The sequence below is a fragment of the Geotrypetes seraphini genome, chromosome 9 (genome assembly GCF_902459505.1).
Source record: "Geotrypetes seraphini chromosome 9, aGeoSer1.1, whole genome shotgun sequence".
NCBI classification, from domain to species: Eukaryota; Metazoa; Chordata; class Amphibia; order Gymnophiona; family Dermophiidae; genus Geotrypetes; species Geotrypetes seraphini.
In genome coordinates, this window is record NC_047092.1 from 1,606,010 (window position 1) to 1,620,676 (window position 14,667).

Below are 14,667 nucleotides of genomic sequence, written 5' to 3' on the forward strand. Positions count from 1 at the left end.
CCTCTGCTAATTCCAAAGACAAATTAGTGAAGCAGCAGAACGCAACAATATGGGGCTCACGTCCCGCCAGCTGATAAGGCTGTTTGATTTGTTTGTTTCTGAATAATCTTACAACACAGCTGTGAACATCCGGCTTTATTTTTGTGCATTCGGTTTGACAACTCGAGTCACATTTTCCATAAGGAAAAGCTTTCAGCTCTGGGCTATGGAAACCAACGGAGACAATTTACAGAAGGAGAAGATATGCAAAATAGACACTATAAATTCTCAAAACTTGAGCTGAGCATTACAAATCGTAAAGGATTCAACAGAGACCGAGATAAAGTGAAGTCCTATTTCCTGGTGCTACGGTAATGAAGGTTGGGATGCGGCAGTCAATATACTGAGTGGTTAGCTTTTGGTGCTGGTCTGAAAAATATTTTAGATGCCCTATTACCATTTGATCGCAGTTTTTTTTATTGTAGATTTTTTCAGCCGAATGGTTTTGCCAAGGACTATTTAATGCCCACCCATTTTCTTGTTTTCCATTAGTTCAGAGGTCTTTTAAATCTATCTTTTTTCATTGTTAAAACTTCAGCGTGCCACATCATGAGAGCTGATGTCAGTTTAGTCGGATAAGCTAATTCAACTTTAGATGGTGCATCTTTTCTTACTATTCGGCCCTCCATTAGCTCAGAATTGTGATAAACAACTTCTTGGCTAAATTCTCTCTGGACAATAACCCTCTTACCTTACACACCTGTTACCTCTGTTTTTGACATTGTTGGGGGGGAGGGTTTGCGGCAGGAGGGATTGGTCATTCCTCCTGCCATGGACAGTGTGGGGGGTGTTCGGGGTGCCGCCGGGAGGGAGTAGGCATCCCTCTTGCAGGCTGATTTGGGGTGGGATTCGGGTGTTTCCTGAAACAGCCGCTCATCTGATCGCATTAGGGAGATTTCCTTGCCGCAATCAGTTTAGTGGTCGCGTCTATTTGAAATTTCAGGCGCCTATCGCGGCCCTAGGCAGACACCTAGGGCTGCTTAAGTTCACCTAAGGCCACTTCTGGGTGAAACCACTCCCATGCCCAGTTTAAGCGTCCCTAGGCGTCTCCCTGCACTCCCGACTGATGCCTGCAGTGTAGGCAACCTGCCTCGGCTTGATTTTTTTAGATGTACATCCTGGTTGGCTGCTTAGGCAGTGGTAGGATGCCTAGCGGGATGCCGTTTATTGAATTTGGCCCTTTGCAAGTCCTTTTTCACACAGTGTGCAATTTCCAAAACATGTGCACCATATTTACTACTACTGGAAGCTGAGAAATCAACAAAATGGCCAGAAAAAAACTTGAATACAAAGAACATTCCCATAAATTACATTTACATTCCATTTATTAATTTGTATCCTGCTTACCTAGTTATTAAAATAGTCCACTGGATCAATATAATTCAAATCCAACTGTTCACTGTTTAGGACGCCTCAGCCCCACCACTCCACCACTGTAATATGTTTTTTATAACAGCGGGAAGGCTGTGTGGTGCCTCATCATCGGCAGTCCATATATCAATTTTTCATTATTAATTTTATTTTTAAATATTTTTTTATTAAATCTTATAATTTTTAGTGCTAATACTGCAATTACTAAAAGTATAAATATGCACTTATCTCAGCCACCTTGGGAGCCAGACCCGACATGTTTCGCACTGCTCGAGTGCTGTTTCAAGGGTCTCCCGGGGCTGCCGCTGTCATCCGACTCCTGATTTTAATATTACATATTACAGTGGTGGAGTGGTGGGGCTGAGGCGTCCTAAACAGCGAACAGTTGGATTTGAATTATATTGATCCAGTGGACTATTTTCTTATACGCTATTGATTTACACGGGATTATAGTTTTGTAAAAAATTGTAGCCAATCATTATCAAGCTTTACCTAGTTATTAGACAGTAAATAAATTTTAAAATCAATTTCTGGGCAGAGCACATAATAATTATAAAAAAATGCTGAACAGCATCAGGAATTTGCAAAGATAAGAAAATAAATCACAGTTGACACAGGAAACAACATGAAAGAGAAAGGTTTTGGCCGCCCACAGGTGAACTAGGCAGGTACTTTCTGACTCCACCCAGATGACATCATGACCATGCTTACAAGTGTGTTGTGGAACAGTATCTGGATCCATGCCAACATCTTCACTTACATACAGAAAGAACATAAGAACATAAGCAGTGCCTCTGCCGGGTCAGACCATAGGTAATTATCTTCATGCAAAAAAGGGTTTATGTACAAAAATTGCTTTATAAATTTACTCTTCAGTGACACGCTAGCATTTTTAGCATGCACTAACCACGTGCTAAACGAAAAATACTAATGCAAGCTCTATGGAAGCGTTAACGTTTAGCGGGTGCGGTATTGTAGCGCACGTTAAAACGCTTAGCGCGCCTTTGTAAAAGGAGCCCTAAATTCCATTGCAGACAGTTGCTTGGGTGTGTTTTATTGATCATTTACCTTCAATAAGTTTTCCCGTCTGCTCTGCAGTTCCTCCTGGCAGGATCTTGGAAATATAAGCTCCAATTTCTCCTGGATTACCTGGGATCTCCTTTCCACCTACAACTCTAATTCCCAGTCCATTGCCTGAATGATGAAACAAATAACCATTGATGAGCCACGCAGGCACTGGGGGGTTTCAGCACTACAGCAGAACATATGCACATATCAAAAAGGGCACATTTCAGAAATCGATATGGATTTACTTACTATACCTGCAGCTGGGGGAAGAATGTCTGATTAGTTAAATAATATTCTTATATGTTTAAACATTATAGAGAGATCATGCCACAGAAGACGTGATAACATAATTGACAGCAGAATCAAACAATGGATGCAATTTTATGACTTAGTACCTTGATCCAGGTGCTACAATGGCGCTTGAGTAGGCCTAAGTTGTTAAAGAATCCTCCCACAAATCCACAATGACACATCAAAACTTTACACCATACCAATGACAGGTTTAAATGGTCACTTCTAAGTGCATCAAGTGACCTGTTGGTTAGTGCCACACCCATGCTCCACCCTTTGTCGGCCATCTTGGGGTTACATGTTGTAGCACTTTGGTGGTACTTAATAGAGTCTAGTACGCAAAAATGCCATGAAAAGGTACCTTTGGTGTGATGAAGTGGTGTGTAGCTCTTAGTGCGAGTGTAAACAAGTGCCCTGTATTGATTTTTAAAGGCTGTATATTATGCTACATCAGGTTAAAAACAGTGTGGCTGGCTTTCTCTACACAGATCACTTGACTTCTGGTTCTCTTTTAATGTCCCTACAGCCCGCTCTGGAGTAACATTCCTAATTTCCATTTGGATTTGGGACCGAGTTACTCACCCTTCCAAATCCAAAACCAAGATGAGTTACAGATGTCTACAATGGGTATGTCCCTTCTTCACAGAGCTTCTCCAACTCTTTTCCTGTGAAACCCCATGCATATTTCAGCTGCTGAGGGAAGAAAGGTCTCAGCCTGGGAATCTCTCGGTAAGTACTTAGAATATTTACCTCCTTTGAAAACTTTTCCCTTTCATTCACTGATTTCACTGTCCTCTTAGCACAAACGAAAAACCTCCCATTCCCTGTGCTGAAATTTCAACCATATTTCTTGTGGGTAGAGGGCAAAGGAGGTTTCGACTCCTTAGAAGGTAGTGGGTTTAATTTGACTACTTTCCTAAAAACTTCAGATGATAATATTACCACAAGAGCTGGCACCGTAATCACATTTTCTGTAGACAAAAATATAGTAAAAGTTTTGAGAACTCACTTTAAGAAACCAAAGTTGCTTTTTTTCGGGTCAGGAATTCAGGTTTTCCTTGGCTTTTGCTGTTTGCAATACTTTTGTATGTAGTTATGTATTTTCACTTTTTATTGAATTGGAGATAACAGAATGTTTTGAAAGAAGAGATTTTCAGTCCTGCCTACGTTGCTCTGTTTATCCATCAATCTTACATAATAGACTCCTGATGCAGGCCTAGTGACCGAAAAATGAACTGTGTTGAGTCGCCTGTTGGCTACCTAATCAAATTATTCTTGAGTTTGCCTCTTGACTACCTAATAAATGTATCTTTTTACACACCATTGACATTTTTGGTCTTTCCGTCTCCTCCACTGTGGTTTTGCTTGTTGTTTGTTGCATTGTCTTCTGCTTGAGTACCTGAATACATTCATGTAAACTGTTCTGAGAGAACAGTAGAGAAAATTGAATAAATAAATGTGACACCATTATTTAAAAAGGAACACTGCATCTAGGATCCCCTTCAAATACTTACCTTAATACATAAGATAAACATTTCTGGCTTTTGCCATTATTTTTATGCTGCCTCTTCATTCTCTACATGCCTACTAGATATCTACATATCTTTAGTGGCCACCTTCTTTCATCAATCAGCTTTGATTTTATCAGTGACTTTTTCTATATCATAGGTCCAACACTCTGGAACAACATTCCACTCCATCTTCATATGAAACCTTCCTATCAAAGACTTACCTTTTTGGCAAAAAAAAAAGTGTTTAACTGAAATGTTCTCCTTATTCTGAATTTTCTTGCTATCGAGGTAAATGAATGAGGCTCCAAAAAACCTATCGTCTTCTTATTTTTGCCTTGCTCTATAATAGTGTAACTTCCTTTTTACTCTTCTTCTTTCCAAGAATGAAGATTGTAAACCACTTAGTTGGCAACCTAAGAAGTATATCAAAAGAATAATAAACTTGAAACTTATTTATAATTAAATTAATGAATCATTCTTTCATAGTAGCCCGGAGGGATGTGCAACCTTCATCTATGTAATATCTCTTTATAATTGCTACAATTGTATGTTCATGATCGCAGAGTCTAATTGTATAACATTGCAGATACCAGCAAATTTTCAAAATGAAAATATACACATATCGCTACTTTGAAAGACTCTCTAGGGACTTTGTGTATAAATTTGCACCTCTGTGAAAACTCGTGTTTCAAAAAGTATGTACAAAAACCCTTCCCAAGCCGCTCTCCTTAGGACTACAGACCACATGGCCATAACTAGACCTGTATGTCAGGAGGACAAACTGTCAAAGTCTCTTTCTGCATATAAGACACTGTTTCCTGCAGAAATACCTTTTAAAATTCCCGTCTTTGCAGTCATCTATAAAGAAAAATAAATTAGCACTGACTTTACAATACATTTTTTGAATTTCCTTAGGGCCTGCATTTCCTCAACAAAAAGTCCTATTAGTAATCTGAATTGACTGTAAAATAGAATAAAAAAAATGTCTTTCCTCACAAGAAAGATAAAGGCAGTGGTACTCTTCTTAGATTAAACATTATTCTGCATGTGCAAAAATGTGTTTCAATCACATAATAGGCTTCTGAATTACTGCCTGGCTCTGTGTGAGTTAACATGTGCTTATATACTATACATTTACTTCCGTGAAAAGAGCATGAACTGAATATAAACATGCCCTTCCCAAGCCTGAGAAAAGGAAGGGTCTTGAGGAAGAGGAGACTGGGGGAATGACATAAGGAAAGAAAAGAGCTATTTTCTTATCATCTGGTGACAGAGTCCAGTCCAGGTTTTCCTGGAACTCTGTACATATTCACCTAAACAGTCACACAAAACACTTTAAAAGGTGCAACTTCTTCTCACAGGCTCAGGGAAAGCAAAACAATTGCTTAATTCTTAGAGCATTAATTTAGTTCCTGAGAGGGAACCGAGGATGAGACGAAGAAGAAGACCTGGTGAGATACAGGTGAAGCAAAACAAGTCCTTTGGATAAAGGTGAAGTAACCAGACCTCACAAGAGAAAAAAACCCTCCCCTCCCTCTTGCTCTAATAAATCAGTATATGAACTGTAAAAGATATTTCATAACCCACTTGCCAGCTGGCCTATAGTGATTGAGAAATGTTCTGTTTCTGAGTTAGCTATGGTAAGCAAAAACTTGTAAGAAACAAGACTTAAATTCCGATGCATGGCACCTGGCCGGATATTATGCAAAGAGGAACACAGCTCATGGTCAGAAAAACAGAGTACTCAAGAACATTATTTAGCAAGATATATCATGTGTTACCACAGCAGAGAAGGAATTTTGGACTCGGAATTGCATATATGGTAAGGGGAAAAGGACATTTGCAGGAAAGGGTTAGGCCTTACGGCAAACTGAACAGACGTATAAGATGACACAAATAGATAAGCCAATAAATGAATCTACTTATGTATTGACGTATAAGAAAAATAACCAATAAAGATGTATCATGTGATTTAGGCTAACGTGGTATTGACCACCAAGAAATGTATAAAACCAGGCCTATAAGCAGAAGTAAGGTGAACAGACATCAGAGGACCCTCAGGCCTGAGGATCACATCTGTTCCATTATATGCTGAATGATTTGAAATTGTAAGCTGTTACTGATTTGTTAATAAATGTATACCTATTGAAACCAGTATATAGTGTGTGGAGTCTCCATTACGAGGTAGGCCTAGACAGCGGCCTACTTCATTCCTCTTTTCAGTCTTCATTTAATCACAGGACTTTAATCAATCCCAACATAAGTTCGATAATATATTTAAATTATGAGGTTGGCTTACCATAGCCCAGCAGATCCAAGTCATCCCTTTTCCAAGGCTTTTCCAATGCTCCATCTCAGCCTACATCTAGGAAAGGTAGATATCTCTCTCTCAGGGACCTCTCCTACTTGATCTCAGGCTTAAGCATATATTCCCCTTCTGTGACTCCGCATAATTGTTCCACCTCCTCTAAGGTGGCTCAGCTCTGAGCTTCTGAGCCCAGTGCATCTTGGGACCTGTAGTTCATCATCTCTTGGGCTAGAGTCTCCTGCTTCTTGGTGGTATAGCTGCACTCTTAGTGAGGGAAAACCACTTAATCTCTCACGCACGGTTTATGAGCTCTTACACTAATTACTCCACAAATTACAATATAGATACCTTAATATCATCATCTAACACCTACAAAGAAACTCCTTTGAAAATACAGCGGCTACAGAAAAATAGTCATCTCCGGCCTGGCATTCTTTTGATATTGGCTTGTAACATTGGTTACCAGCCCGCCCAGGATTCTCATTCGTTATTGCCCTGAGGTCTCTCTCCTACTCACACACCAGCCTATCTCACTTCTGGTTTTCTACACCACAAGTACATCACCCTGTACTCACTTCTTTAAAGCACAGTGGAGTAAGTTTATGTGTATTAAAATTCTTTATATACCGCTTAGCTAAATAACATGATCAAAGCAGTTTATATAATAATCCAATTAAAAATATAGAAAGGAGCTCCATTAAAAACAAGTAGAGCAAAAAGTCCAATCACTCAAGTCTATAAAAACAAAAAAGTATTCTTCAAAATATACAAAGCAGATAGCATCAAAGAACTTCAGTCCCTCTTATTGAAAATAATACACTTTCAAATGTCTTTTAAACTTTACTAACTGTTCTTTTCTTAAATCTAAGGGCAAACTATTTCATAACGTGGTTGCCAAATAAAAAATGCACAATCTCTAGTAGACGCAAGATGAGCCTTAGAAATGTGAGGTATAGCTATGAAGGGATGCTGAGCATTATTTTGCTTCTGGAGCTGAAAAAAGTGTTAAGTGCCAATCTGCAGATATGAAATTCTCTGTTTTGATATTGTTTCTGATCATTGATTGAACCATGTCCACATCACTCTCTTCTTGCTTGGGCTGAGAACGTTTCAGCACCCCCTCATACTCAGTTGTCATAATCGATTAGAGGAATAAAATAAAATAAAATTAGAAAGATATGGAGGCTGCAACTCAAACAATGCTCTATGAGCCAAATTACAATTTTAAAGTGTTATAGGCAGCCAATAAAATTTCAAAGACAATGGAGTCACATGATTCTTAGTATGCAATCCACCTAATAAGCTATTAGCTGCATTTTGCAGTGTTTTTAAATGTTTTAATTGCCCTGCCATTAGGCCTACAAAATCTACCCTGGATGATAATACAACATGTAAAAGAGAGCGCAAAGAGTCATCACCTAAAAAACCTCCAAATTGCTTTAAACTGTCTTAGACCCTCAAATTCCTTAGTAATAACTGCTGATAATTGTTCTTCAAAAGTTAACTTATAATCCACTAAGTGCCCGTAAATATCTAAAATTATCAACTTGATATCACTTTGATCCAATAGTAATTTAATTTGAGGTTTCTTCAAAACACCTGTAATACAACAAGCAATTGCCTTAGGATTCACATCTAACGTAGCAGGAGAAAGTTTATAGACTAATAAGATGTCATTTGCACATATATAAGTACTTACTCCAGCTTCCTGTATTTTTCTCGCCAGTGGACTCAAGAATATGTTATGTTAATCAGGTTTTCTATTCCGCCTTTACCTATTCAGTTCAAGGTCGGATTACATTACAAGGGGTTGGGTCAGTTACTCAGGATGTTACAATGGACAGTTTGACAGGGACATTTAATAGAATTGCTAGTACAGGTAGATCAGGACAGCTATTAATGCAGTTAGGTCATAGTTACAAATGCATTTATTTATTTAAAAAAATTCTATACCGTTTTATACCAAAACGGTTTACAAAATGGTTACATACATAAAATATTAAAACAAATCAGGACAAGTAGAAACAGCATTAATTCTAACAACAATCAATACTCAAAAAAATGCAACTCAAAATAGGACATCATTGGCTCATCAGGAGTTGCAGTAGACAGTTTAGAAATGGGCCTTTACGATTACCATTTCAGTTACTTCCAGGCTGGCTCTCTGTTTTGGTACAAAAATGCTTTTAAAAGCTTTCGGAACCTGAGATAGTGGAAACAGGATCGTAGTGTAAGTAGTAGTTGGTTCCAGCATTTTGCTAATTGATATTGGATGGATAAGGTGATTTGCCTGTTAGACTTTATATTAATATGTTAAATAGAATTGGTGATAAGACTGAACCCTCCAGTACTCCAATTCTAGTAGTCTCGCTTTACATGATAAACCTCCACAAGCCACTCTAAATGGACAATCACTTAAAAAAAGATATAAACCATTCGAACACTATCCCTTTTATATTAATATCTCACAAAGATTCAATTAATAATAAATAATCTACTAAATCAAATGTAGAATTTAAATCTACAGATACCATCAATGCCAATTTACCACCATCCAAATAGAGTGTACCTCACTTAAAAACTCACCAACACGGTTTCCGTACGATGCATTTTCTGGAATCCTGTCTTGGATGTAAAACATTTGATGATTCTACAAAATATACCAACTGCTCCAGAACTATCCTCTGCCAATTTGGCCAAAAAAAAAAAGATCTATAACTTTAATCTCACCTGTATTCAAACTATTAAGTATCTTATGTAGGGCCAAGGCTAACAAATCATGCCTCAAATTGGAAAGCCATGGCGATGGAATGGGACCTAATGCACAATAAGTAACATGCATTTTCTCAAAAGACATTGATATACTTGTTAAAGAAGGCAATTGAAAAGATGACCAACTTGTTTTACCTAAACTAGTAGAAGCTCAGAAATGCGGTCTATAAAACGAAGTTTTAGTTTAGTTTCATAGCGAAAGCATACTGGCTTTTTCAAGCGTCTCCCTGAAAAACCTACTTATGCCTTTGATCAGTGCTGCTTATAGCACCACTTATACTGAGGCCAGAGAGACATTGGTTCTTCAGATTCCTGATGTAGGCATCAACACCGAAACACAGTTGTGTTGCGTCGTTTCAATAAAGAATCCTTTTGATATATCTGTCTTGCCTGGCCTCATTACACCTCACTCTTCCCCCCTTGGTTTTGCTGTACTGCTTTTTTTCCTCCTACTCGGTCTTATAGAAACCCATTCCGTGTGGTTAACATACTGTTTCGTCTATAGACCTGGCTTTTTAATTGTCTTCAAACTAATAAAAGCCTAAAAGCCATAAACAGGAATAAGAATCTCTAAAATTAATGATAAATAATAGAAACTAGATCAGTTAATTATCAAGAACAGCAGTAGAATGCCAGGATGATAATACTTTCCTAAAGCAAAGGTAATTAGATTCTAATTTGATATCACTGAGGAGTGAATTCCACAGGCACAGAACAGAGTAGGAAAAAGCCTCACGTAAACTCCTAAAGTAAAAACGTCTGGAAAGAGCTCAATGCTCATGAAATGATAAGGGCAATGGAGGCTCATACTCTTAATGCTACAGGCAGTGTTTTCACCAGTGCTCGTTTGTTTCAGAACTGTAAATTTATAAGAACAAAAGAGTTGCCGTACTGGGACAGCCCGAAGGTCCATCGAGCCCTGTATCCTGTTTCCAACAGTGGCCAACCCAGGTCCCAAGTACCAGACAGAAACCCAAAGAGTAGCAATATTCCAGAGCTGAGATTGTGATGTCATAACACCTCATTCCACCAATATCTAAGAGCCAACCTCAACAGTGATGTCACAATGGCTCAATTGTCCTATACTTGGCTCACATAAGAACATAAGAATTTCCATACTGGGAGAGACTGACGGTCCATCAAGCCCAACAGTGGCCAAACCCAGGTCCCAAGTACCAGACAGAAACCCGAAGAGTAGCAATATTCCAGAGCTGAGATTGTGATGTCATAACACCTCATTCCACCAATATCTAAGAGCCAACCTCAACAGTGATGTCACAATGGCTCAATTGTCCTATACTTGGCTCACATAAGAACATAAGAATTTCCATACTGGGACAGACTGACGGTCCATCAAGCCCAACAGTGGCCAAACCCAGGTCCCAAGTACCAGACAGAAACCCGAAGAGTAGCAATATTCCAGAGCTGAGAATGTGATGTCATAACACCTCATTCCACCAATGCCTAAGAGCCAGTGATGTCACAATAGCTTCACTGTCTTATAATTGGCTCACATAAGAACATATGAATTGCCATACTGGGTCAGACCAATGGTCCATCTAGTCCAGTATCTTTTTTCCACCAGTGGCCAATCCAGGTCCCAAGTACAGGCCTTATGTAATTCACATGAATACCAGTCTGTTCTCCGTTTTATTCTCATGCTTTTCTCCGCAGCTTAAGAAGTGAAGCTATATCCAGCATTTCATCTCATGTAGCATGAAGCAGAGCTCTCCAGAGACTCTTCGAAAGCTATTCTTGGCATCACCATGACAACATATCCATATTCATACACCAAATACAGTGAATGCTTTTTGGTCCTCACTTTCAACTTGATGGCTGTGCTTGATGTATACTTCAGAAAAAGTTCTAAATCTGACACTTAGAAACGATTAGACTCAAAATTAGGAATTGAATTAGGCCTTAAATCATCAAACACTATTCCCAATACACAATAGGAGAGAACATGTGATAGATTAAGTGTTAATTACTGGACCAGCAGGAAGTTTACTTATAATAAATAATCATGTTTAATCACTACCTAAGTAGAATAAGCTAAATTAAAAGGATGCATAATAGCTTCCTGTGCTAGATTAAAGTTATGTTAATGATTTAAAAAGCAACTTTTTCAGCTATGATATTGCTTCAAAAGTTCTTAATTTCTAATCATAACAATTTCTGAGAGGGACATTTTTTCTAGGTCTCTAATATTTTGATGAGACGATAATCCCCACATAAAAATTCTTGACTTCATAACTGTACACTTTGCCACATAATCTACAATCTAACACTCAGCAAAACCTGGGACATTGCAGGAGAGACCTGTAGGTACAAGACAGTTAGTGGACAGTGCTACCAAGTTCTGGATTCATCTCTTCACTAAAATCAGCTCTCGTTCCTTCAGCAATTCTGTGGTCAACAACCTTTCCTTCCCTGTGGATTTTGTCTCTCTTCCACCTTTTCTCCTCTCTACGGATGGACCAGGAGCCAGTCCTATGCCCAACCTAGGGGCAGCAGCTGGGAAATATGTAGGTCTTGGACTGAGCAACTGCACGTTCTGCCCCAGCCCTCATCCACGCTTTGGTCACCTTTCGCCTAGATTACTGCAACGTGCTTCTCACGGGTCTTCCACTCTGTCATCTCTCTCCCCTTCATTCTGTTCAGAATTCTGCTGCACGTCAAGATCATTACGCTCTCGTTACCCCCCTCCTCAAGTCGCTTCATTGGCTTCCAACTCCTTTTACTGACAAGCAAGTGTATCAAATCGCTCCTCTCTTTTCTCTCCATATACTCTGCATAGGAACTCCGTTCATTGGGTAAGTCTCTCTTGTCTGTACCCTTCTCCTCTACGGCTAACTCCTGACTCCGTACATTCTGCCTTGCTTTTTCCGTACACCTCGAACAACCTGTATGACTTGGTGTGATGAGCTCCGTCTCTAGCGGTATTCAAGTCCAGGCTGAAGGCCCACTTTTTTGAAACTACGTTTAAGTCTTAACCCTAACAATTTATAAAGCACCACATTTGTTTGTCATTCCCTCTGTAGCCCCCCTACCTCTTCTACCTTCACATTTCTCCACATGAACAGCATATATTGATTTACCACTTTTGTCCAGTGTATCTTTCAAGCAGGGACTGTTTCTTGTGTGTTTAATGTACAGTGCTGCATGCATTTGGTAGCACTATAGAAATACTAAGTAGCAATAGTAATAGTGTTTCAGAGGCATTTTAAAGTATGCATAAACTTTCCCTTTGAAAATTGTTTTCACAAATATCCTTACTGGTTGCACAAGTTAGGGAGATTTTTTTACAAATTAACATCTTTACTATGAAATTCACATTAGGCGAAATGTTTAGCTAGAGTACTGGTATACAGAAAGGACAAAAATACCCTTTAACAGCAATAAATTAAGCAGGAATTGTGAACATCAGTCATTTTGCAGCAGTGGCATTTTCTATTAACTGCCAGAGAGAAAGAACAAAGCTTGATAGCGAGTAATTACTTTTACACAAAACATGATTTTGACATATGGTTTGTTTTCTTCAGCAGTGGAAAGAAAAGTGTGATGGTTTTCCAATCAGGCCAGAGGACTCCTCGATCTTCAGCTACCAGAAACAGACAACAGGTAATACAGAGCCAGACAGCAGTGTAAAATGGGTAGGAGGCAACTGGGGGAGGGGTGTCCTGCCCACGCCCTCCCTCTCTGCTCCCTTTGCTCCACCTCGTACCCATCTCCACACTTGCGGTCTCTTAATCTTCACCAGTGTGAGTGGGTTTTCTCCAGCATGCTCCCTTGCGCCAGCTTGGATTTCCCTCTGATGTCACTTCCTGGTCCCTTGACCCGGAAGTGATTCAAAGGGGAACCAGGATGTGAAGAGAATGGAGTCAATCCAGAGAATGGCGACTTGGATGGTCTCAGGACTTAAAGATCTCCCATATGAAGAACGTCTGAGCAGACTGCGCTTATATTCTCTTGAAGAGCACAGAGATAGAGGGGACATGATAGAAACATTCAAATACATCATGGCCGCATTGAAGTGGAGGAAGAAATCTTTTTTCTTAAAGGTCCCACGGCGACAAGAGGGCATCCGCTAAAACTTAAGGGGGGAAGATTTCATGGTGACACCAGGAAGTACTTCTTCACCGAAAGGGTGATTGATCAATGGAATGGTCTTCCATGCCAGGTGGTTGAGGCCAGTAGCGCGCTCGGCTTGAAGAAACGATGGGACAAACAGATGGGGTTGCTACAGAGTTATGCTTAAAAGATGGATTCTCAAGGGAGGGAGGGTTCTTGAGTGGGCAGACTTGTTGGGCCGCTGGCCCTTTTCTGCCGTCATACTCTATGTTTCTATGTTTCAGGCTGGTGCGAGCAACAGGCAGAAGTTGATCCTGCCAGCAAAGATCTTCAGAAGTATAGAGTGGGGGGAGGGATGGTGTGAGCATGGTGTAGTGTGGTGGGACGGAGAGGTCCTAGTGCCCCCACTGACATGGCACCCGGGGCATTCCTCCACCCCCCTCCTGTCCTTAAGCCAGATCAGAAGCTGAGTATGTGTTTCAATCCCCTATTCTTGGCTATCCAGGGCTAAAACAAATTCTGAATTTTTTACCCCTAAACAAGGAACACACATGGGGCCAGATTCTCTAAAGGACAGCTACACAAGTGCCTTTTAGGGGCCTAACTTACCCTCCCCCCTCTTTTATCAAACTGTGTTAGCAAACAGCGTGAGCTAAAGGCCAAGATGCCCATAGGAAGAGAATGAGCAGCGCGGCATTTACCTCACGCTGCTCGGCAGCACAGTGTGATAAAAGAAGGGATTAATTGGCAAAATTCCCTTCATAGCTTCAATAATTGGAAAATAAAATGTATAAAAAGTAGGTGCCTATCACATTGCGTTTAGCAGCAGAGTGCGACTTAGGCGCTGCTAAGCGCGATTCTCCAAACCCTGGCCTACATTTCAGGTGCCTACGTTTTTACAAAGGCGCCACTAGGTGTGATTCTGTACACGGCGCCTAAGTGGGCCATAGTTTCTAACATCTACAAGGTTCACTTTTATCTTAGTCTGCAAGGAAGAAGTGGGGAAAACCCTGAAGAAGGCAGGGTAGAGAAAGAAAATGGGCAGGAGGTGGACGGGCCTGTTGCTCCTTAGCTGTTTTCACACTCCGCTTCTGAGTTTGGCTTCCTAGAGCCAGAAACCTCAGATATTTTCTTATCTTGCAAACAAAATTTTAGGCCACCTCTGATTAACGATCTGTTTCAGCTGTTCACCATAACGCATCCTGGTGTGTGAATTTTTGCCTAGCATGTACTGAA

General features: G+C 40.0%; 1 protein-coding gene across 1 annotated transcript in view; it reads right to left on the reverse strand.

The window, feature by feature from the left end:
* PCLO (piccolo presynaptic cytomatrix protein) overlaps positions 1–14,667 on the reverse strand; it is a 283,861-nt gene that overhangs the window by 105,955 nt on the left and 163,239 nt on the right. The window contains exon 12 of the mRNA XM_033958826.1: positions 2,479–2,604. Coding sequence (XP_033814717.1) covers positions 2,479–2,604 — 126 coding nt within the window. The remainder of the gene's footprint in view (positions 1–2,478; positions 2,605–14,667) is intronic.